We start from the raw sequence: 22,541 nt of genomic DNA, 5'->3' as shown, positions 1-22,541 counted from the left end.
TTACAGTAAGCCTTTGTGCCTCAATTCAGGGTGAGGGAGTTTTAGCGAAAGAAAGTCTCATAGCAGTCTGGGTACAATGCAAGCCAGATTCCCCACAGGAAAACCTCTCTGTGGGTGTGGTCTTGTGTGCCACTCGCTCCAGACCCGTTTTCCACATGAGTGTTGAGTTACATTTCCACGCCATGTGAAGTGGTTCCCTACAGTACACTAACCTCCTCCCATGACTAAACTGAAATTACAAATAATTATAGAAAAATCATCCTGAATAACCAGCTGAACACTAGCTGGAGAGAGGCTTTATAACCAAGCACTTATGTTAAGAAACCATACCACCACATTGAGACTGCCATTGAGTTGTGGGTCTGAGGGCCCCATTTTTTTGCTGGCTGTCAACCAGAGGCCACCACTAGTTATCTACTATGTGGCCCTGTCTGTGGGCCATTCATATGGCTGTTGGCTCCCTCAGGTGAGCAGGAGAGCCTTTAGCTCCAGTGTGCTAAGCTAGAGTCATATAACATAATGTAATACAGGAGTGGTGACATCCCATTACTTTTTTGACACTCTGTTGGTTAGAACTAAGTCACAGGTCCTATCTGTACTCAAGGGTAAGGGATTACACAAAGGCATGGAGACCCAGGAAGAGATCATTGGGGGTCATATTTTAGTGAACTCATTTCCTCATCTAAATTGGAAGTAACAATTATTGTCTTAAGGAAGATTTTGAATGTTCTTGTAACAGGAAAAAATTTGGATATCTTCCACCTTAACCATTTATTTCAGAGACAAGAAAATGAAGTTCCAAAAGAGTAAATGATTTGCCTAAGTTTGGTGGATGAGTTCAGATCGTTAAATCTTTTAACACAGATGCCTAGGAGAACCTACTTCATAAATGGTCTCTTGTCTGCACATTAAGTAACTGTGAATTTCTGTTCCTCTTAAGTTCAAAACATTAATGAACCACAAATAGGCTTTAAAATTTTTTTGAATCCCAGTTCATATTCTTGATCTTTTCATTAATTTGGGGGAACCACTTCTTATTTAAGGCATACTAAAGAATATGACATTTAAAGTCAAGTATGAGTGTCTCTATTGTTGGATGTTTATAGAATGTTTTTCTTTTGATAGTCTTGGAGACAACACAATTTCCTAGGGATGTAGGATTTTTTTCACTACATAGTGAGTGCATTATCATAATATGTCCTTGGCATTAACTCCCCAAATCTTTGAATCAATGCATACTTCTTGGGCACCCTAAACTGCCAATATACAGGGACAATTAATAGAAACCTACCACCTTTGGAATAACTCAAGGTCACTGGAGTACTAGTGCTGCCAGGCTCATTTCCTTCTCCGAAGTCTGCGCCCGCCCTCTTCCAACCCTGGTTCACCCAGGCTGACTGCGACCTGGCCCAGAGACCCCAGTTAGCCCTTTGGGTGACGGGGATTGGAACCGCGCCTCTCGGAGGTTGCTGAGTGGCTGGCAGTGGGGGCGGTCCTAGGAAGCCCAGGCGGAGCCTGTGGCCAGCCAGGCAGAGCTACGCCTCCCAGGGCAGCCCGGACGAACCGCTTGGCGGAAGCTGTGCTTTTCCCAGCAGGAGACGCTCCGCTCCGTGACCGTTCAGTGCTCGCTTGTCCCTCTGGCCTCCTGCCGCCGGACCAACGCTTGGGTCTCCCGGGGCTATGCAGCGCCTAGCCATGGACTTGCGGGTGCTCTCCCGGGAGCTATCCCTCTACCTGGAGCACCAAGTCCGGATTGGGTTCTTCGGTTCCGGAATGGGATTATCTCTGATCCTAGGCTTCAGCGTTGCCTACGCCTGCTACTACCTGAGCAGCATTGCCAAGGTGAGCCGAGGGGTGGCGCGGGTGCAGGGGCGCAGGGCCACCAGCGGTTTTGCCCAGAACGGTGGCATCAGCGTAGCCGGAGGCTTGTTGCTGTCTGGAATGAGTGACTGGGGCCGTGCTAGGGGCGAGCATACTGCTCCTTAGAGTTGTCCTTTCCCGGGCATCTGATGAATGCCCTTGGAGCGCTTTCGGGAAAGCCAGCCAGCCCCTACCCGCCTGCATGTGGTCCAGCCCGAGTCCTCGGACTACTTACTACCCAGACCTTCTGACCTATGTGCGCGCGGAGCTGCCCTGTCACTATTATCGATCTAACCCGGCAAAGCTGCTCGGCAATGCTGTAGCACTTTTTAGAATGACTTATTTCAACTCGCCTTTCACTGGAGGGGGTTTGATAAAGCACTCTTTAAGTCCGTTATGACTGTGAACTATTTGCGCCAGACTTCCAGTAATCCGGTGGATCGCGTATGAGGGACAAGTCTGGTTGGTTATGGATTACGGTTGGCAGAAACTTTCTGGTCTGGATCCCTTACTGAGACTGGCTTTCCCCACAGAAGCCCCAGTTAGTGACGGGTGGTGAGAGTTTCAGCCGCTTTCTTCAGGACCACTGCCCCGTGGTGACAGAGACCTACTACCCGACGGTCTGGTGCTGGGAGAGTCGAGGGCAGACACTGCTGAGACCCTTCATCACTTCCAAACCCCCAGTGCAGTACAGGAAGTAAGTAAATTTACATTTTCAGTCTTGTCTTCAAAACCACAGTTTTTTATTTTTATTTTTTTGCATAGTGCCAGTTCTTGGTTAATAGAACCTCTGGTTTAGTAAGTATAGAGAAAAAAGAAGAATGAAAATGGAAAATATGGCCCTCACCCACACTCAGCTGCAAGAAAGTGTACAGGTATTGCCTTTCACATTTTTTGTTTGGCGCCCTGATGTAAATGGTTTATTTCTAGTATGCAAGAAGTGTTTGGAGTTGACTGTTTTCCAAATTCATCATGCATCTGCCCCTGAGGACATAGGTCCTTTGATGATACGGTACCAGTTCACTGATGCTGGGATAAGGGTGGGAGTGAGAGGATTAATTAATTTGGATTTTGGAGCCCTGTAAAAGAACTTCATATGGATAAGCAAATGGGTCCTTGATGATAATGTCCTTGAGGTGTTGCAGATATGACCCAGGATATATCAGCAACAAGAGATTTAAATGGTTCCTATTATTAATTTCCCTGAGTCATCTAGTGATTCTGGAGTTTTTTTGTCACCTGCAACTTGCACTGTTTGTCTGGGAAAATTCTATATATTCATAGGTACTATGTGAGAAGAACTTTAAAATATGTAAGAAGCAAATTTTGTAATAGACTCTGTGAAGAAACATTGTTATTGAATCAAACAGCCAGAGCTGTGATAAGATCAGCATTTTACTTAATCACAATTCCCTGTTGACTTATTTGGGTGATCTCAATCAAATAGGGGTTAAATGCTGGGTATTTTAGAGAAATGAGGAAATGATTAAGATACATGCTTGAGATACTTTGAAGTTCATTTGTATTCACTACCTTTTACTGGCATTCCTGGAAATATTTAATGGTATGAATTTCGTAACATTCTTGTCAAGAAAGAAAGTGATGTAAGTGTGTATGTTAGTACTGAAAAAAGTTATTTTGAGATATCCAAATCACATCATATATTTATAGAATCAAGACACAAATTGAAACAATGAGTTTGTCTTTGAATTCTTTCTTTTAGTGAACTTATCAAAACTGCAGATGGAGGACAGATTTCACTGGACTGGTTTGACAATCATCACAGTAAGAGTTACATGGATGCCAGCACCAGGCCCACAATCTTACTGTTGCCCGGCCTCACCGGAACAAGCAAGGAATCATATATCCTCCATATGATCCATCTGAGTGAAGAATTGGGATACAGGTACCAGTGAAAGGTTTTTTTCTTTTTTTCATTTTTCACTTAATTCATTCTAAATGAAACACGTATATATCTTCATGTTTGTTTCTGAAACACTTGCTATTTCTTGCATGAATTAAGCACTAAGTTACTATTTTCTCTGCTTTTTCTTTCCCCTCTTTTTTTTCAGGAAGATGCGTAACTGAATCATTGCATGGGAAATAGCACTGAGCATAGTAGGAACCTGGCAGATTTTAGTCGAATGAATAAATGAAATTAGAATCACCTACGAAATGGCATAGGACCTAGGTCTGAGAAGCAGTAGGTTACACTAAAAGGGAGTGTTGGGCAGAATAGCAATTACAGACACCTGAGAGAGTACACAGTGGCCCTCATGTCACACTCCATATTTGGGCCCTGGATCCACTTATCTTGTCTCATTGGCTCAGATCCCAAGTGTAAAAATTATTCAGAATCAGCTTGTATGTGTCCTTATTTTTCCGAAGGTGCTGTGTGCCTCTTCTCTCCGTCTGACTGCATGTGGTCAGTAATGATGCCACACCATTTCTGAGTAACCATTATTCAACTTAGTCACCAGATACAGGTGACTTAGCAGGTTTAAGTTTCAGGTTCAGCTCAATCTTAGAGTCATTTTGAAAGGTCCCTGCTTTTCTGTGCCTCAGTCTTTTTCAGCTGATAGTAATTATTGTAATGGAACACTCTGAGTTGCATTTAGGGTTGCATCTTTTGTTGAACTTGAAATACTTGTGTGAAAAACTGAGGCTGAGTTTATAATAATAAAAATATTTTGATATAAAGGGGGAAATGCCATAAGAGTTATTTCAATTTTGACAAGTTAACTCTGATCTTTCACAGATAAAGCCTGTTTTGTCCATAAAGTGACAATCTCTCAGAAGCTTTGGTATGGTGTTCCAAAATTATGGTTCCAATGAAATTTACACTAAGCAAAAGCACAAATTTATCATCATTCGATGTATAAGCACCATCCAGTTCGATGTGAGGCTTGATTCCAATTTTTTGCTAAAACTTAGTCATTCTCAAAGAGTTTGGATCATAAAGCCTTGTGTACATATTTAAGTTGCTGATTCTATACTTAGTCTGAGCTATCTGTCAAGACTTAGAAAATACTTTTAAAAACAATGTAGTTGCAACTCAGGGACTGAATCCCATGAGCCCTGGAGTTGCTAGTATGTATGACTTTCTTCTATCACTTGTAAAAGTTGCCAAATTGTATTTACTTGCTATCTTTACACTGTGTCTCAAAGTTGTTGGAAGGTTCTAGCTTCCCTAAGGGTTAAAATCTCTTTTATTTCTTTGGAAATATTACTGAGAATATATGACACAAGGAAGGGTTTGTGCTGGGTACTTTGAGGAAATACAAAGAGTAGTGAGAAGTTGCTTTTGCCTCAAGAAGCCTATGAAAGGGGAAGGCTGAACCAGGTCACTGTCAGCTGCTTGAAGAACCAGCTTATTTGGGTTCAGGGAAATCGAACACTAAATCAGACGGGGCTTGAAGGTAACAATGATTGATAAATTTTCAATAGTCTTTGAGCCTATCCCCACTTATTTTTAACTGCAAGGAATCTCTGAATCTAGGTTGAAGAGGGTATATTAGTTAGCTTTCTCTATATAATTAACTACCTAATATTTCATGGCTAAAAACAATAAGCATTCACAATTCTGTGGGTTCACCAATGTGGGCTGAGCTCAGCTGGATAGTTCTTCTGGTCTTGAATGGAATCATCTGTGCATTTGTAGTCAGCAGCCAGGATCACTCTGCGCTTGGGGACCTTCTGCGAGGATGGCGCCTCTCAGCTCCACATAGTCTCTCATCCACATCAAGTTCACCCTGAGCTTGTTCATTGGGTGGCAAAAGGTTCCAAGAAATACAAAAGTGAAAGCCGCAAGCCTTTTTGAGGCGCAAGCTGAGAACTCTCACAACATTGCTTCTACTGCATTCTAGTAAAAGAAAGTCACAGTCTGGTCAAGCAAGTCAGTCTAGAATCAGAGTAGGGCAAGACAAGGGGGAGTCTCCCCTGCAAAACCCCGGAATTTCCTTCTGCAGGGTGAGCCCCTTGTAGTACTGGTTTCCCCCACTAGGTGAGTATTCTAGGAGCCCATCTGTATCACTGAATCAGCTGGCATTGTTGTGAGAGGCTGCATTCAGCTTCAGTGAATTTTTTCGAAGACTCAACATGTTTACCCATTTCATGATGCGTGATTTACAAGTGCACCTGCCTACACCGTGCTGAGTGTTCAGCAGTTTTTGACCAAAAATGACATGATCCCTATGCCCCACTCTCCCTACTCATCAGATCTCACCCCAAATGACTATTTTTGTTTCCCTGGATGAGAATAGTCCATGAGAAATGTTTTGCTGATGTGGAAAAGGTGAAACAAAAAAGTCAGAAGTGCTAAAAGGCAGCAAAATCAATGAGTTCAAAAACTGTTTTGAGCAGTGGAAGAAACATCTTGATAAGTATATTGCATCAAATAGGGAGTACTTTTAAGGTGACTGAAGTTTAAACATATGAATACACAATATTTTGTAAGTAAATTTGGGGTTTTTAAAGGTCCTCACTCATAGACTCCACCTCTTTAAGGAAGAGTTACGAAATATTTTTGCAATCTGTCAGAGACAGCCAGGTTGTTTTAAAGGCCACCCAGGTAAAAAACACATCTGGAACTTTGGCACAAGGCTGGGTTGAGTCCTTAGGTGGCAAAACAGATCTAAGTCATTGATACTGTAACATGGGGTTTGGTAGGTTAAGCTGTGTAATGTGGGGGAATGTGCATGGGCCTTAGAGCCAGGCCTGGATTCAAACGTTGGAACTGCCACTTACTTACTTAGTGATCTTGGGCAGTTAATGTTTGCCAATCATGGTTTCTCACTAGAGAGAGCTTAATAAAGCAGAGCACACAGAGTGCTTGATTTTATGCCCAGAAGAAATTGGGTCTTTAGAAATGTTCATGTCTTCTATTCCCAGATCTTCTATTTCTTGATCAAAGCAGAACACTTTTTATAATTTAAAGCACAAGTCGAAACAAACCTACCTCTTGGAAATATAAACATCTAGTTTCTTTTCAGGACTGCTTGGATATTATTATAATGCCTGCTACATAGTACAGCTTCATAGGAAGTATGAACACCCCAATATGATGGGCGTGCACGTGCTTTCAGCCCGTTACCACCTTGTGTAAAGGTTGAGTGTATAGGGAGGGTCACAAATTCTGTCAGGTCGCCAGAGAACTGTTGATACTTTACTGGTCAGATAGTGATTCAGACATTGGAGGGAACCTGTGTCCTGGCATGCAGACAAGTGAAACATAAGGGTTACTGTTGTTGTTAAACAAACATTGTTTTCCTGTACCTGAATGCTAACAAAGACACAAAACTTTTCTGTTAAGGCCTACTAATACAAAATTAATAATGTGTGGGATGAGAACTCAGCTAAAATTCATTTAAGATAATTGTGAGCAAAGGCTCTACAAAGATATCAAAGATAGCCCTGGCTGGTGTAGCTCAGTGGATTGAGCATGGGCCTGCAAACCACACGATTGTGGTTCGATTCCCATTCAGGGCACATGCCTGGGTTGCAGGCCAGTTCCCAGTGGGGGACTCAGGACAGGCAATCATACATTGATATTTCCCTCCTTCTCTCCTTCCCTTCCCCTCTAAAGATAAATAAATAAAATCTTTTTTAAAAAAAGATATCAAAGATAAGTAGAACTGAATGGGGAAATAACTTGGCCTGCCTGCAGGTTGTCCATTTTCATTGATGGAGTGCAGGGTATATTCCCTGGATAAACTTGCCTTTGCAAGGAGAAGAGAATTGCTGAGCCAGACAGCCCTAGTCATTCTTTCAGATTTTATCAGTCAGTTAAGTCTCCTGTCTCCTGGACAGCAAGAAAAGTAAGAAAGACTAGGAATCCAAGAGTGTGTCACAGAGAAGCCTCATAGAAGCCAGAGGAAAAAGTGGAGAAAAAGTTGTTCCCTCTAATAAACTGCACCCATTTGATTGATGAAGTAGTTGGAAAACATATCCACTCATTCAAGATTTCTTTTTCTTTCTTTTTTTTTTTTAAGAAATCTCTATTCAGTAACACAGCCTACTGGGTATTATTTTGTGTTATCTGGATAATATTCTGTTCCTTAAACCTTTTCCCAAACATCCTCTGAATTGATTTCTAGCACTACAACTAAAAACACGAAGAAAAGCAGTAACTCTGAGAATATCCAAATCATCTTTTCTTTGACCTCTTTTATTGAGGGCCTTCATCTCCCATTTTATTCCACCCCCAAGTAATTTAAAAAGAGTGACCCATCCAGAATTATGTTATAATAAGTTCACTGAAATCTAGGTCAGTCATTAAGTATTTTGGTACTGTAAAGTACAGTATCAGAACCTATATTCCCAAAGAGCATACAGTTTCATTGAAGTGACAAAGACTATGCAGTAGTAGGCAAGAAATATATCAGAGAGCTCCAGAATTGGCTGCAAGTGACAGAAACTCAAAATAACAGTGACTTAAACTAGATACAAGTTTATTTCTCATGTAAACATCCAAGACGGTGAACTGGGACTTGTAGGGTGCTCTATAGTGTCAGAAAACTAAGTTTCTTACATCACATTACTTCATAATGTAGGGCTGCTTCAGCTCCAGCTATCATATCTGCATTCCAACATGCAAGAAAGACAAAAACAGAAAGTAGAGAATGCACTGATGTCCTTTCAGGATGCTTCCCAGCAACTGTGCACACCACTTTTAATGACACCACTCTGTTTCTTCGCTTCAAGAGAGGCTTTTTAAAGCCTTTATTTTGGGCAGCCATCTACCAAACTGAAATTGGAGGATTCTGTTACTGAGGAAGAAGGAGAGGGTAAACATTGGGAGATAACTGGCAGCCCCTAGCACTGAGTGGTCAGAGTATTACAAATGCCAAGGTTCTGGGATATCAGAAAAACCCAGCAAGCCATTTTATGGAGGGAAGGAGTAAATCACTTGTGTCAGATGCAACCGAAAGGGCAAGAGGAACCAGGACAGATAAAGCAAAATTTGACAAGTGTCAGTATAGCCACAAGAAAGGAAGCCCAACCAATTGCTGCAAGTTAGATGAGCTCAGGAGACAAGAGCAGGAGTGGATTACCCACTTGACAACTTTTAAACATTCCTTCACTTTCCAGTTTGCGGTTTGGGCCTACACAATTTTGATTTGAGGGGAGTAGCTCTAGTGGATACTAAGCTGTAGGTGACATTCAGCTGTGTTTCCTGCTGCATTAGAAGTGCGCCGGCAGGTCGTCTGCAGACTCCTCCTGAGGGAGGGAGGAAGGAAGGGGAGGCTGAGCTAAGAAAAATGATGTGGCGAAAGAGAAGGGCGCGTTCTGGTGACTCCCCATGCTGAAAGCGGTATCTTAGATACAAAGTCGTTTTTAATTAACATTAGAATGTTTTTGTCTAAAATTATTCTTATCGTTTTTTTGTTGTTAAAATAATTTGGTTTTTTAAATTTTGAGAATGAGTCAGTTAATGATTATTCATGAGATGGGCTAGATGAACGAATGCCTATTAGAAAGCATTGAATAAAGGTGTTTCTGGAAAACATGATAGTGGATGTTGACAAGTAGTACCATTCTCTGGGGCCCTGACAATATCTGCCTGTTAGATATGCCACTATAAAAGGATACTTCAATTAACAAACTTTCAGGGACAAAGCTCTTTTTATCAGAGCTGGCATGCACTCAAAGAGTACTCTGTTCAGAGCACCCATCTTCTTTGGAAAAAGAGACTTTAATGTCACTAGCTTAGCTTGCACAGGGGAGCATAGTGAGGTGTTAAGTGGATTCTTGAGTCGGAGCTGCCTGGACTCAGATCTCAGCTTTGTCACACATGACCTTTGTATCTGTGGACAAGGTACTGAATCTGTACCTCAGTTTTTTACCTGTAAAGATACCTATCTTTCGTGGGGTTTCAAGGATTGCATGTATGGATATGAAGAGCATTGACTAGTACTTGGTCCATGAAGTAGGGGGTAAAAAGATTGAGCAAAAAGGAAAAAGGACTCATGGACATGGACATTGTGGGGTGGGGAGGGGTATATAAAGGGACTAAATGGTAATGTAAAAAAAATAAACTTGCAGGAAAACAAAGGAGTATAAGCCTTGAAATGTAAAGGAGTGAATCAAGCCATTGTCTGGTTTAGCGAAGAGCCTTACTCTTTTAGTCTAGTCTGTTCAGATGAAAATGAGGTAATTACTGGCTATGCACTATTTCCAGGCAAGACACCATCCCAGGAGGGCCCAGGGATGGCACTATGCCTGGCAGGCCATGGTGGTACGGAGAGAAGGAAGGTAATGCCTTGCTAAGGTGGATTGGCTGCTGGAATCTACATCCTAGTATACACACATTTCTCTGGCTCAGTTTGGGGTGATAAAATTTCCAGCAGTGACCTGTTACACTGGAATAATTCTTAATAGTTCAGAGCACTGTGAATGTAGAGCACTTTTGACACTAAATAGCGTTTTCTGTAGGCTAATTCGAGTAGGTCTTTAGTTGACATAATCTATAAAAATACCAAAGAGATCCAGCTAGAATTTGAATGAGTAACATAAAATATGAGAATATCAGAAAGCAGCTAAGTCAGTGTTAGGGACAATGTTGGATATAATGGGGAGGGGGGGAAAGGTTCCAAAACAATGTTTTGAGAGCTCACTGAAAGGGAATTATTGATGCTAGTTGTCTAAGGTTTTCAGCTTCCTCACATTGAGATTAACTTTGACTCTTTTTTCTGCTCTCCTTCTGGGACCATAGTTTTGTGCATGTTACATCTTATGATATTGTCCCATGAATCACTGAAATTCTATTCAGTTTTTTCTCTCTCATCTTTAGATTAGAACTGCAGTTTGAAAATACAGTAAAAATTTTTTATTTCAGACACTGTATTTTCTATAAAGATTTTATTTATTTATTTTTAGAGAGAGGGGGAGGGAGGGAGAAAGAGAGGGAGAGAAACATCAATGTGTGGTTGCCTCTCGCCCATCCACCACCGGGGACCTGGCCCACAACTCAGGCCTATGCCCTAGACTGGGAATCAAACCAGTGACCCTTTGGTTCTCAGGCTGGCACTTGATCCACTGAGTTACACCAGCCAGGGCCAGATATTGTATTTTTCTGTCCTACAATTTCAATTGTTTAATACATTTTATTCCTCTGCTGAGATTTCTTATTTTTTATTCATTATAAGCTTATTTTTCATTATGCCCTTGAGCATAGTTTTAATAGCTGCTTTAAATTTTCATTTGTTAATTCTGACATCTAGATCATCTCAGGGTCAGTCACATTGATTTTCTTAGCTCTTTAGTATGGGTCATGTTTTCCTGTTTCTTCGTGGTCTAGTAATGTTGTGTTCTAGATGATTTGATCACTTGCAGAGTCTTTAGATTCTATTAAATTTATCCAAACAGTACTGATTTTTGTGTTTGTTTTAACAGGCAGATAACTTGACTAAACTCAGACATCAAACTCTGACTCCTCTGTGGTAGACAGAAGCTGAAATGTCTGTTCAGTTTTTTACCCTTAATTGAACCACTTGGAGTCTGCTTCACATGTGTGCAGATGAAGGGTCAGCCAGCGCTTTGGGACAGGTTTTTATGGCATCTCCCTCTGTGTTGCTATCTATTCTGAGCTTTTCCTCTCATTTTCTAACTGCTCTTGTGTACTGAACTTTGTTCTCTGGTTTTTTTTCAACCCACAATACCAAGCATTTCTGACATTTACCTAGCATTGAGTAATACCAACCAGTGCCTCCCTTCAGGCAAAAGCTGTAAAAACAGAAGGTTTACCCAATGCCATTTTTTTCTTCCAAGTGTCAACTTACATTCAGTCTCTGCTTGCTTTTGGTTGTTTTCTATTGCCTTTATATTTTGCCAAGAGTTTGTAGTTACTATTCTATGGAAGGATTGTCCCAATAGGTTCTACTCTGACTTTTCTGGAAGCAAAACCTCCTTGTCATGTTTTCTTAATCTGGCATTCAGAACTCTATGCCTATTTTGGCCCTAACCTATTTTTCCATCCTTATTCTTTACTATTACTCTCTAGGTAGCATTTTTCAACTAAGATGATCTACTTTCTTGTCGCTTGAAAATTTTATACACCTTATATCTTTGCTCACATTGCTCCCTTCAACCAATATTATATCTCATAGTTTCTTCTGCTGAAATCTTTACCATTTTTCAAGTCTCAGCATAATATCTATCTGCCTTTGTCATGAATCATTTCCTCATCAATTTGCCCATCTTTACCTCGTAAGGCATTTTTATTTATACCACTCATTGAACACTGAATCACATACTACCTTGTGATATTACTTTTGTAGTAGTCACTCAACTGAAAATATGGTGCATTTCTTTTCAGCCTAACTAGATTCTACTCTCCTCGAGAGAAGGACCTTATTTTTTTTTCATTTTCTCCTATAATCTCTAATTCAAACTTAAAATTAGTTCAGTAAATACTCTTTAATAAATTTTTTAATGAGTGTGTCATTTCCATATTAATATTCATGTAAAGTGCTTAGCACATAATCTGGCACATAGCAAACACTAATAAATATCTGTGGCTATTATTATCTGCAATCTGAATGTTCATCTCTTTGCCCTTTGCTGATTATTATTTCTTTTTTTTTTTAGTTTTATTTTTATTAAATTTTTTGGAATAACATTGGTTAATAAGGTCATGTAAGTTTCAGGTGTACATTTCTAGGATACCTGATCTGTATGTTGTATTGTGTTATTTCTATCCTTAGAATCAAAGACTTGTGGAATCTTAGACATGGAAAATATTTCAGGTTATCTGATAACATCCCTTTATTCTGGTAGATCACTAGGCTTGAGCAGAGTCAAGGCTGTCTGGTCCATTTCACTGTAACAGTGGTTCTCAAACAAGCAGACTATAGATAGTCCCCACTGTAAAGAATATGTTGGTTCATTATGTCTGTAGTGCTAAAGGGTGAGAAATCCTGTGCTGTAGGTAAGCCTCTGCTTTGTATTTAACCTTCATCAAAGGGGACTCACCTGCTTCCCTGATTAAAGTGTCCCATTATCACAGAAAACTCTTAATACCAGATTTATTCTTTATTTGGTATTTCTTCTCTTTCTTCTCTTTATAGTTTTCCTGTTTTGAGAAGAAAGTTTAAATAGTTAAAATAGAAAACTAAGAAAACTGCAGAAATTGCAGAAAACTAAGTTTTGCAGTACAATTTTCCTCGTATATTAAATACATACCCTTTAAAGTTGTTTGGGAGAAATTATAGAAATTATTTGGAGAGAACTATTATGGAGTTAACAGGCTTATTGGGTGCCTTAGGAATAGTAATTGTTTCTGTTAAACAAAAATGTTAACCTTAAAAAGACTGAACACCCTTTTTAAAAATTTTTTTTTATTTTTAAAGATTTTATTTATTTATCTTTAGAGGGGAAGGGAAGGAGGGAAGGAGAGAAATATCAATGTATGGTTGCCTCTCGTGGGTTCCCAGCAGGGGACCCACGAGAGGCAACCTTTTTTAAAAAAAAGGGTTTTGACACGTGCACTGTCCTGCAGTGCCTGCGGCATTATGGATGGAAAATCAAGACAAATTCACAGGGACTACCAAGTCCTGTGGAGGAAAAGGGACGGCATGGCTACTCCCTCAAGGGGGGAGCGCCTCAGAGTGGCCTGGCAACTCTCTCAAGGGGAGAGTGTGCTGGCCCTTGCCTAGACAGGCTTTTATTGGGTTTAATTTGCGCAGGAATACAGGTATAGCTTATTAATCATTGTCAGGTAGTAAGGATCAAACAATGGATAGCATACAAAGAACTATTAGGGCTTCTTCTGAGTCAGGGTCTATCAGCTAAAGGGCTATAAAACTTTGGGAAACAAACTCATTTTCTGTTCGGACCTTTAACATTTAACTAAGAGGATTCTTAGCAATGTAGACTTCACAGGATTTTACATATCCTTTCTCAGGCCTCATTACCTGGGGAGCCCGCCCTTTCCAGCACATGGCTGCACCACCCTCCGTCATTGTTTCAGGCTTAAGTCAGGCAGAGGAGGCAAGATAGCCAAGGAATTAGGAGAAATGAGGTCTCAGGCTTCATCAAAACCGAGGGGCAAGGGTCCATCACCCCCTTTCTCCATAGCCCCCCAAGTCCTTCCCTGGGGGCCTCCCAAGTGATCATGTCTGGCTTAGGTTGCCCCCACCTCTGAGGTGTCTTACCTGTCATTGACTGACCGCCAAGCACTGGGGGCCAGAGATGGATGAAGCAGAAGCAGCGTTCCTGCCAGGGAGATAAGCTTTGTCTCCTTACTGGCTCACAGTTCGAAGGTCGCTCACTCAGCCTTATCTCTGGGGGGTTACAGCCCCTGAAACCAGACAGGGCGGTACCCAACAGGGTTTATAGGCCATTGCTAGGAAAAAAAAAAAACAAAACTGGTCTTGGGCACAGAGTTTAAACCAACCAGCAGCATCACTAAATAGAAAAGACAAACGTGCCCTTCTGGTGTTTTTATACATCAACTGGGTGGCGGGGAGAAAGAAGTAAGATGTTCTTAAAAAATTCATATTAGCTATAGACAAAGAGATGGGAGACTAGTTCTGGGATGGACCAGCAGAGTCTATAAAGCTCCCATGTAAACTGGAAGCAGAGACTCCTGGGGTTCCACTGACCTGGCTATTACATCTTTTTAAATAGTTTATCTGTGAAGCAAAGGGTCACCAGTTCGATTCCCAGTCAGGGCACATGCCTGGGTTGCAGGCCAGGTCCCCAGTAAGGGACACAGGAGAGGCAACAATACATTGATGTTTCTCTCCCACTCTTTCTCCTTCCCATCCCCTCTCTAAAAATAAATAAATAAATAATGTAAAAAATAAATAGTTTAATAATTCCAACTTACATTAAGGAGTGTGAGTAGTCTTTCAGTGGTTTTTGCCCTGCAATTTTTACCTGATGAAGCCTTTGTGTCTCTTCCTTTTTAATTTAGAACATCTCAGAATTTTTTTCTTGTCATTTCACAACCACCTCTTTTAGCTTTATATGTAAAGTGTTCCCTGATGACTATGAGAGCAGAAGAGGGTTTGAATGAACAAAAAAGCTAGCATGGGAGAAAGGGACAAAATGGCAGCCCTCTTTTCGCCTTTCTCTACAGCTGCTTTGCTCCTTCACTCTTCATCTCTTCGCCCCACTTAAGACTAGAAGTATACACAATGATCACTGCTACTGACTGAGCATGGTCATGAACCAAGGCCTATGGAGAGGTCAGTAAAATTCCTCCTCTACCAAGACATATCAGAGCTGTGATCTACTTTTCAAAGTTGCCTGAAGAAAAGTGCAAATATCCCAGTCTGCAGTTTGGGAGAAAATCCCAGGTGTATAGGCTGCTTTTCCATGAGTTTGCAGATCATCGTTTTCTTTCCCCTCACAAGTTCTGTTCTCTTCCCTCACTGGCAGTCACATGGTGATGATATCTTGCCCCAGAAGCCATTTTTATCCTTATGTAGTTTTTGCACTCTAAAAGTGCTTCTTTTCTGAATGACTGGAGCTTCAAGGTTCAAGGTCACAATTAATTTTAGCCCCAGTTCCTGTGTAACTTAGGTGCTTATGCAAGTAAATACAAGTGGCTAACTTAAATTTTGTGTATGTCTAGTCTGTCTTACCACTTTTTTTTAGCAAGAAGTGATTAAAGACTCTATGCTAAACTGACTCCATGCTAATTTTTCTGCATGTTTTTGTTCTATATTTAAGATTGTTCTTTGACCAGTCAATAGAATGTAGTATTTCTAGCTTTTTCTCAAATTAGGTTTCTGAGATTTTAAACATCTTTTTCTTTCAGATGGGCCTAATAAAATTCTCTGTATGACTTTTCAGATGCCAGAAAGAATTCCTTTGCAGAAACATATCTTGAATACCACACTGAAATCTAACCTCCCGAGAAGAAAGTCAGACTTGTTGAATCTTTTGTAAGGCAGTCAGGCACCAGTGCTTAGAACCCATGTAATGATCAACAGCACCCTGAAGGAAGGGAATTAGAACCTTAAATTGCCTTAATTGATTGGATAAGTAAACAGTAACAAATAAAATGATTTTTTTATTAGAGAGGGGAAGGGAGGGAGAAAGAGAGGGAGAGAAATATCAATGTGTGGTTGCCTCTCACAAGGCCCCCACTGGTGACCTGGCCTGTAACCCAGGCATGTGCCCTGACTGGGAATTAAGCTGGCGATCCTTTGGTTCACAGGCCATGTTCAATCCACTGAGCTACACCAGCCAGGACAAAATAAAATGAATTTTAATCCATATAAATATAGATTAAATCAAAGAGAACCCATGCAGATGCAAGTCAGGATTTTGTTTGAGGATAAGACAAAATACATATCTGGGGTTATGGCTGACCAAAAGTTCAATGATAGTTAAATATTTTAAATTTAGTATGACTTGTTAAAGCTAGCATGGCACAATAAATCATTGCTACTAATAGCTAACTGTCGTATGCCTACCATGACCCAACACTGCTCTGAGCCCTTCTCTTGTGACCGCTGACCTAGGTGAGCCAAATGGGATTATAGAAAATACAGGAAGTGTTTCCTCCCCTAAGTAGCACAGTGGGAGCCTATTTTACCAGTGCAGGTGCCAGGCTCCTTTCAGCTCCACCTGTGATAATGTTTTCACCTCAAGTAAAATTCTAATATCATTGTTTGCTGAGCCTTGGTGGAACAAGAGTTATTTCTCAGTGTGGAATAGATACTTATCAATGTTACATATAAAATAGGTAGAGGATTTTTTAATTTGAACCAAAAACAATTAAATTTGACTTGTGTTTAGAATTGTTTTAATAACATTTATTGAAGCCCTACACATATGCATAGGAAGAAGTGATAAAAAATTCTGCTTTGGTAGGAAATTTTAACATTACTTCAATATACAGTTTTCTTTTTTTTAATCCATTTTATTGATTATACTATTACAGTTGGCCCATTTTTTTTCTCTCCTTTATTCTCCTCCACCTGGCACCCTCCCTCCCCATCTTTGTTCATGTCCATGCGTTATACATTCAAGTTCTTTGGCTCCTCCATTTCCCATACTACTCTTAACCTCCCCCTGTGTATTTTGTATCTACCATTTATACGTCTTATTCCCTGTATCTTTTCCCCCACTCTTCCCCCTCCCCGCCCCACTGATAATCTTCTGTGTGATCTCTATTTCTGTGATTCTGTTCTTGTTCTAATTGTTTGCTTAGTTTGTTTTGTATTTGTTTTTGTTTAGGTTCAGTTGTTAATTTCTGTGCATTTGTTATCATTGTACTGTTCACAGTTTTGGTCTTTTTCTTAGAGAACTCTCTTTAACATTTCATATAATAAAGGCTTAGTGATGATGAACTCCTCTAACTTGACCTTATAGGGGAAGCACTTTATCAGTCCTTCCATTCTAAATGATAGCTTTGCTGGATAGAGTAATCTTGGGTGTAGGTCCTTGTCTTTCATGACTTTGAATACTTCTTTCCAGCTCCTTCTTGCCTTCAAGATTTCTTTTGACAGTCTTATGGACACTCCTTTGTAGGTAACTGTCTCCTTTTCTCTTGCTGCTTTTAAGATTCTCTCCTTCTCTTTCATCTTGGGTAATGTAATTATGATGTGCCTTGGTGTGTGCTTCCTTGGGTCCAACTTCTTTGGGACTCTCTGAGCTTCCCGGACATCTTGGAAGTCTATTACTCCTTTGATAGATAGGGGAAGTTCTCCTTTATTATGTTTTCAAATAAATTTTCAACTTCTTGCTCTTCCTCTTCTCCTTCTGGCACCTCTATGATTCAGATGTTGGAATGTTTAAAGTTGTCTCAGAGGTTCCTAAGCCTCTCCTCATTTTTTTTGAATTCTTGTTTCTTCATTCTGTTCTGGTTGAATGTTTATTTCTTCCTCCTGGTCCAAATCACTGATTTGAGTCCCAGTTTTTTTCCCTTCACTGTTAGTTCCCTGTATATTTTTCCTTATTTCACTGTGCATAGCTTTCACTTCTTCCTGTATTTTGTGACCATACTTAACCATTTCTGTGGGCACCCTGATTACCAGTGTTTTGAACTCTGCATGTGATACGTTGGCTCTTTCTTCATCACTCAGTTCTATTTTTTGAGCTTTCATCTGTTCTTTTATTTGGGCGATATTTTGTCTTTCTGCACTCCTGTTACATGGTAAGGGGCAGGAACACCCAAGAGCCTTAGGTGTTCTCAAGGGCAGGCAACCCACTTTGCTGTGCTGTGGTGCTGTATGTGAGAGAGGGGTCCAAGAGGGAAGAATGCCACTTCTCTTCTCTCAGCTGGCTTTCAGTCACTTCACCTGCTACCCCCAAGCAAATTGGGTCCTTGTGGTGCTTATTCCTGGGTGGGTGGGTTTATGTGTGTTCTAGGGCCTGGTTGGTCTCTCCAAGGAACTCTTCTGTGAGGCTGGGAGTTTCTCCTGCTGCCACAACCCCCACACGTTTGTACAGTCAAAGGTTTAAAACATTATTTCCCTGCTCTGGAACCCTGGGTTGCGCAATTTGCCACACTCCCCAGTTGTTCCTCCTGGTTTATTCGCACACAGATGTGGGAACACTTGGTCCTACAGCTGCCGCCTTGCTGGGATTCCTCTCCACCCCAGCTGCCTGTCTCCGCCCCTCCTATCAGTCTGGATGAATATTTCTTCTTTAACTCCTTGGTTATTGGACTTCCATACAGTTTGATTATCTAGCAGTTCTGGTTATTTTTTGTTTTTAAGTTTGTTTGTTGACCTTCTTTTGGTTATGTGAGAAGGCAAAGTGTATCTACCTTCACCTCCATCTTTGCCAAAGTCCTCCAATATATACTTTTCTGATTTGAACCCATCTATTGAATTTAGAGAACTGGAAATGTATTTTCAGGCATTTAGGAAAATGGTCAATCTCATGTCTTTGGAACAGATTTTTAAAAATCTTTTAGTACTCTAAAACAGTGTTAATAAGATGATTTTGATAATATATTTTGAGCTAGAATTATGTGTAAAAATAACAAACATTTTTCCTGTTTTAGATGTGTGGTTTTTAACAACAGAGGAATGGCAGGGGAGAATCTCTTGGTAAGTAAATTTAAATTAATAACAACTTAATTTTTAAAATAATAATTTTTAGTTTTATAACTTAACTTTTGTAATTACTGTATCTAATATCAACAGATATTTATCTACATTATTTTTAATGTAAAACATATTGTCTTTAATAATTAAGTAGTACAAAACCTATTAACTAGAACAGTGTTACTTAGAAATTTACTTTGTCCTGAAGTAGATCCACTGTGTTGCATGCCTATTTGCCCATCAAAGTTTACATGGAGAAAAATGTTTTAAATCAGCTTTTTCTCTCTAACCCCTATTTTTTGTGTGTGTTGTGTTGATAGAAGTTTTTGCATCTCCTAGAAAATCAGCACTATCTGATGTTAAACCTGAGAGTTGGAATGAGAAATGTTACACTCACTAAAATTTTCTGAAAGGTTTTCAACTATTAGAGCCTCACTATTTCAACAGGTCAAAGGCAATTCTATCAGAATTGAAAGGAACTTTTTGAGTCATTGATAGAGAATGTTATTAAGACGATAATTAAGTTAGTCATGCTAAAGATAAAAAGTTACAATTATGTTACTAATGCTGGTACTTCATGAGAACACAGTGGGGTGGGGGAGGGCAAAGAGCTCTCTCTCTTTGCTTTAAAGTAGTTTAAGCCTTGGCAGGAATCAAGATCATGTGATTTTAAAGGCTAACATTAGAAAGTGTATATGGTCTTCACCAAGTGACTCATAACAAATACTTTGATGTGAAGGATCCCACTTCCTTATTTTTGCAGCCCTTCAGGATTCTTGTAGACAAATGGTAGGCACTCTAAAGGGAAAGATTTGAATTTGCCACTGTGACCTGGACCAAGCAAATTCTTTGTGAGCAGCTCTTGTCAGCTATATATCTTTCTACATACTTCAAGAATACAAAGATGGGAAGACATGGTCTAAACCTCTCAAGGAAGTAGCATGCTACAAAGTAAACTCCATTAGGTCCCATGAAGTGAAGGAAAAGAAATATGAACAGTGAAAGGACAGCAAACTCACAGTTATTAACAACCACACCTAAAACAAAAGCAAACCAAGAGGACAGCTAGATCAGGAGTGGAACCATAGAAATGAAGAACACATGGAGGGTTAGCAACAGGGGAGTGGGAGGAGGAGAAGGGGGGCGAAGGTACAGAAAATAGCATAGACAGTAGGTAGAAAATAGATAGGGGGGAGGGCAAGAATAGTGGGGGAAATATAGAATCTAAAGAACTTGAGACACATGGTTATAAACTAAGGGGGGAGAATGGTGGGGGAGGGAGTGTGCGGGGGGAAGGGAATGAAGGGGGGAATAGAACAACTGTAATGGTATAATCAATAAAATGTATTTTTTAAAAAAAGTGAAGGAAAAGGATCTCTTCATTCAGCCAAGCTATGTTGTATGCTTATTAAATCAGGCACTGTACGAGGCAGTAGAATGCAGAGTGTACATATTATTAGACATGACCCTTAGCAGCTTTAAATTAATTAACAGGAGACAGTCAGATACAGAAAGATATGTGCAATACAGTGCTAAGTGTAACTGGGAAGATTTATTAAGGCTACAGAGAATAAAGAGGAGGTCAGAGAACATTGTAGTGGAAGTAAATTTGAGTAGGATCTTGACAGCTATGGTACTGAAACTGGAGAGGGTATAGAGAAGCCTTCTCAGCAAAAAGAACAAAGAATTAAAGTACCTGGAGGAAAAAAATACAATAAAAAATTCTTTTAAAAAGAACATGAAATAGCAAGTACTTACTTGTGAAAGGATAATGATGATAATTTTATCTAATATTTATTGAGTCCTTAGAATGTATGTCTTTTCATACTTAGTGTTCAGCAAGAGAAACAATCCAGTGATTTAGCCACCATCATCCTCCTTTTCCAGAGGAAGAAAATCAGATGCAAATATGTTAATAAGTTGCCCTAGCCATGAAATTCAGAGCCAGGACTCCAATTATGTGTATATGTTCTTGACTGTTATGCTATACTCCTTCTTGTTATTCAGAAAGTGATGGGAATCATTTTAAAAGGGGTAGGACCAAATTTTGAAGAGTCATGTGTAGTATTCCCTGGATCCTAGTATTGAATCTTAGACATTTTTTGAAATTTAGTTTTATTGAGGTATAATTGACATATGAAATAACTTGATCGTGGTCATGTCTTAGAAAGAGATCTTAAAGCAGTGTGTAGAAAAGAGACAGAAGCCCTGGCTGGTGTGGCTCAGTGGATTGAGTGCTGGCCTGAGAACTAAAGGGTCACTGGTTTGACTCCTAGTCAGGGCACATGCCTGGGTTGTGGGCCAGGTCTCCAGTGTAGGGTGCATGAGAGGCAACCACACATTGATGTTTCTCTCCCTATCTTTCTCCCTCCCTTTCCCTCTCTCTGAAAATAAATAAATAAAATCAAAAAAAAAAAAAGGAAAAGAGATGGAGGGGTAGGGAGGCTTGGAGGCCAGTTAGAAAACGGTTTCTATAGACCTACCCAGAGTTTGAGATCAAAGGTAGGAGACTGGAAGGGGAAAGAACAAAAATGAGAGGTATTCATGGGAGGTATTCTTGTGATAGAAAGATTAGTAATTATGAGAGAGTCAAGGTTAAGGTTAACATTTCCAGCTTGGTGGACTGGTAAAAGGCACTGGTATTTGCTGAAATAGGGAATTTAGCAGAATTTATGAGATTTTGGTTTGGTATAATAAAAATAAATTCAGTTTTAGATGTTTTGGGTGCTTTTAGATCATCCAGGTGGAAATTTCTATTAAACAGTTGGATGTGCTAGATTGGCTCCCAGGAAAGTTGTACAGGCTACAGAGAGAAACAGAATGTCAGTGTGCAGTTGGAATTGGAACTTGGGAGTGACTGAAATCGCTTAGGGACAGTTTGTGGAGCCCCGGGGAAAGACCAGATAGCATCTTAGAACACCGGGAGTAGGAATGAGGAAGCTTGAAAAAGCTTCTACCCTCAGCATTGAAAGTTCATTGGAAATTACCTTTGGAAGACGACAGCAACCCAGTAATGTTTATCCATAAACTTTAATTGGATTTTTGAAAAATCTCCAAGAGTACTTTGAGTTCTTACAAAGGGATAGTATAAATTTTCAAGCATTCACTGAGTTCTAAGTGTGGAGATAAGAGTAGTGTGGTCTCTGGATTCTCATACGGTGTGCACTGGGGTGAGTCCTGATAAACTGGTATCCCCAGCAAATATCTGTATCAAAGAGACTAATGTAATATAACTTAATACAGAATAAGAATGTAAAGTGACCAAAGTGTACCTATGTTATATTTTTTTAGAAAAATTGCTTTAAATGAAATTTAAGGGAATTAATTTTAATTTAATATATACTTTTTATATCCTAATGGATTACATTATTGATTATTAGAGCTAACTTTAATATTTAGGTCCCTTGATAACCCTTCTTCCTTCTGCCTTAGCGCTATGAACAATTACTGTTTCAGACTAGAGGAACCCTATATTTATTTATACTTGTTCCAGAAAGGATTCAATGTAGCTCAGACTCAGAAAGGAAGACTGTAGCTTCGGCATAAAAAAAATAACAATTTAAAAAAAAGATGAAAATCAGCAAAGATCAAACAGGGAGGAACTGACTAACTGAAATGAACCCAAAAGAGCTAGAAAAGGTAAAATGGAATTTAGAGTAAGCAGTTCAATTA

At 39.9% G+C, this 22,541-nt stretch overlaps 1 protein-coding gene across 1 annotated transcript in view; it reads left to right on the top strand.

Moving 5' to 3' along the window:
- Positions 1–1,539: 1,539 nt before the first annotated feature.
- ABHD3 (abhydrolase domain containing 3, phospholipase) overlaps positions 1,540–22,541 on the top strand; it is a 41,098-nt gene continuing 20,096 nt past the window's right edge. The window contains exons 1-4 of the mRNA XM_037031793.1: positions 1,540–1,842; positions 2,394–2,557; positions 3,584–3,766; positions 18,827–18,872. Coding sequence (XP_036887688.1) covers positions 1,681–1,842; positions 2,394–2,557; positions 3,584–3,766; positions 18,827–18,872 — 555 coding nt within the window. The 5' untranslated portion in view covers positions 1,540–1,680. The remainder of the gene's footprint in view (positions 1,843–2,393; positions 2,558–3,583; positions 3,767–18,826; positions 18,873–22,541) is intronic.

Source organism: Sturnira hondurensis, unplaced genomic scaffold, assembly GCF_014824575.4.
Source record: "Sturnira hondurensis isolate 20B ecotype Veracruz unplaced genomic scaffold, ASM1482457v3 Scaffold0001872, whole genome shotgun sequence".
Taxonomy (NCBI): Eukaryota; Metazoa; Chordata; class Mammalia; order Chiroptera; family Phyllostomidae; genus Sturnira; species Sturnira hondurensis.
This window is presented reverse-complemented; position numbering and strand designations above follow the sequence as displayed.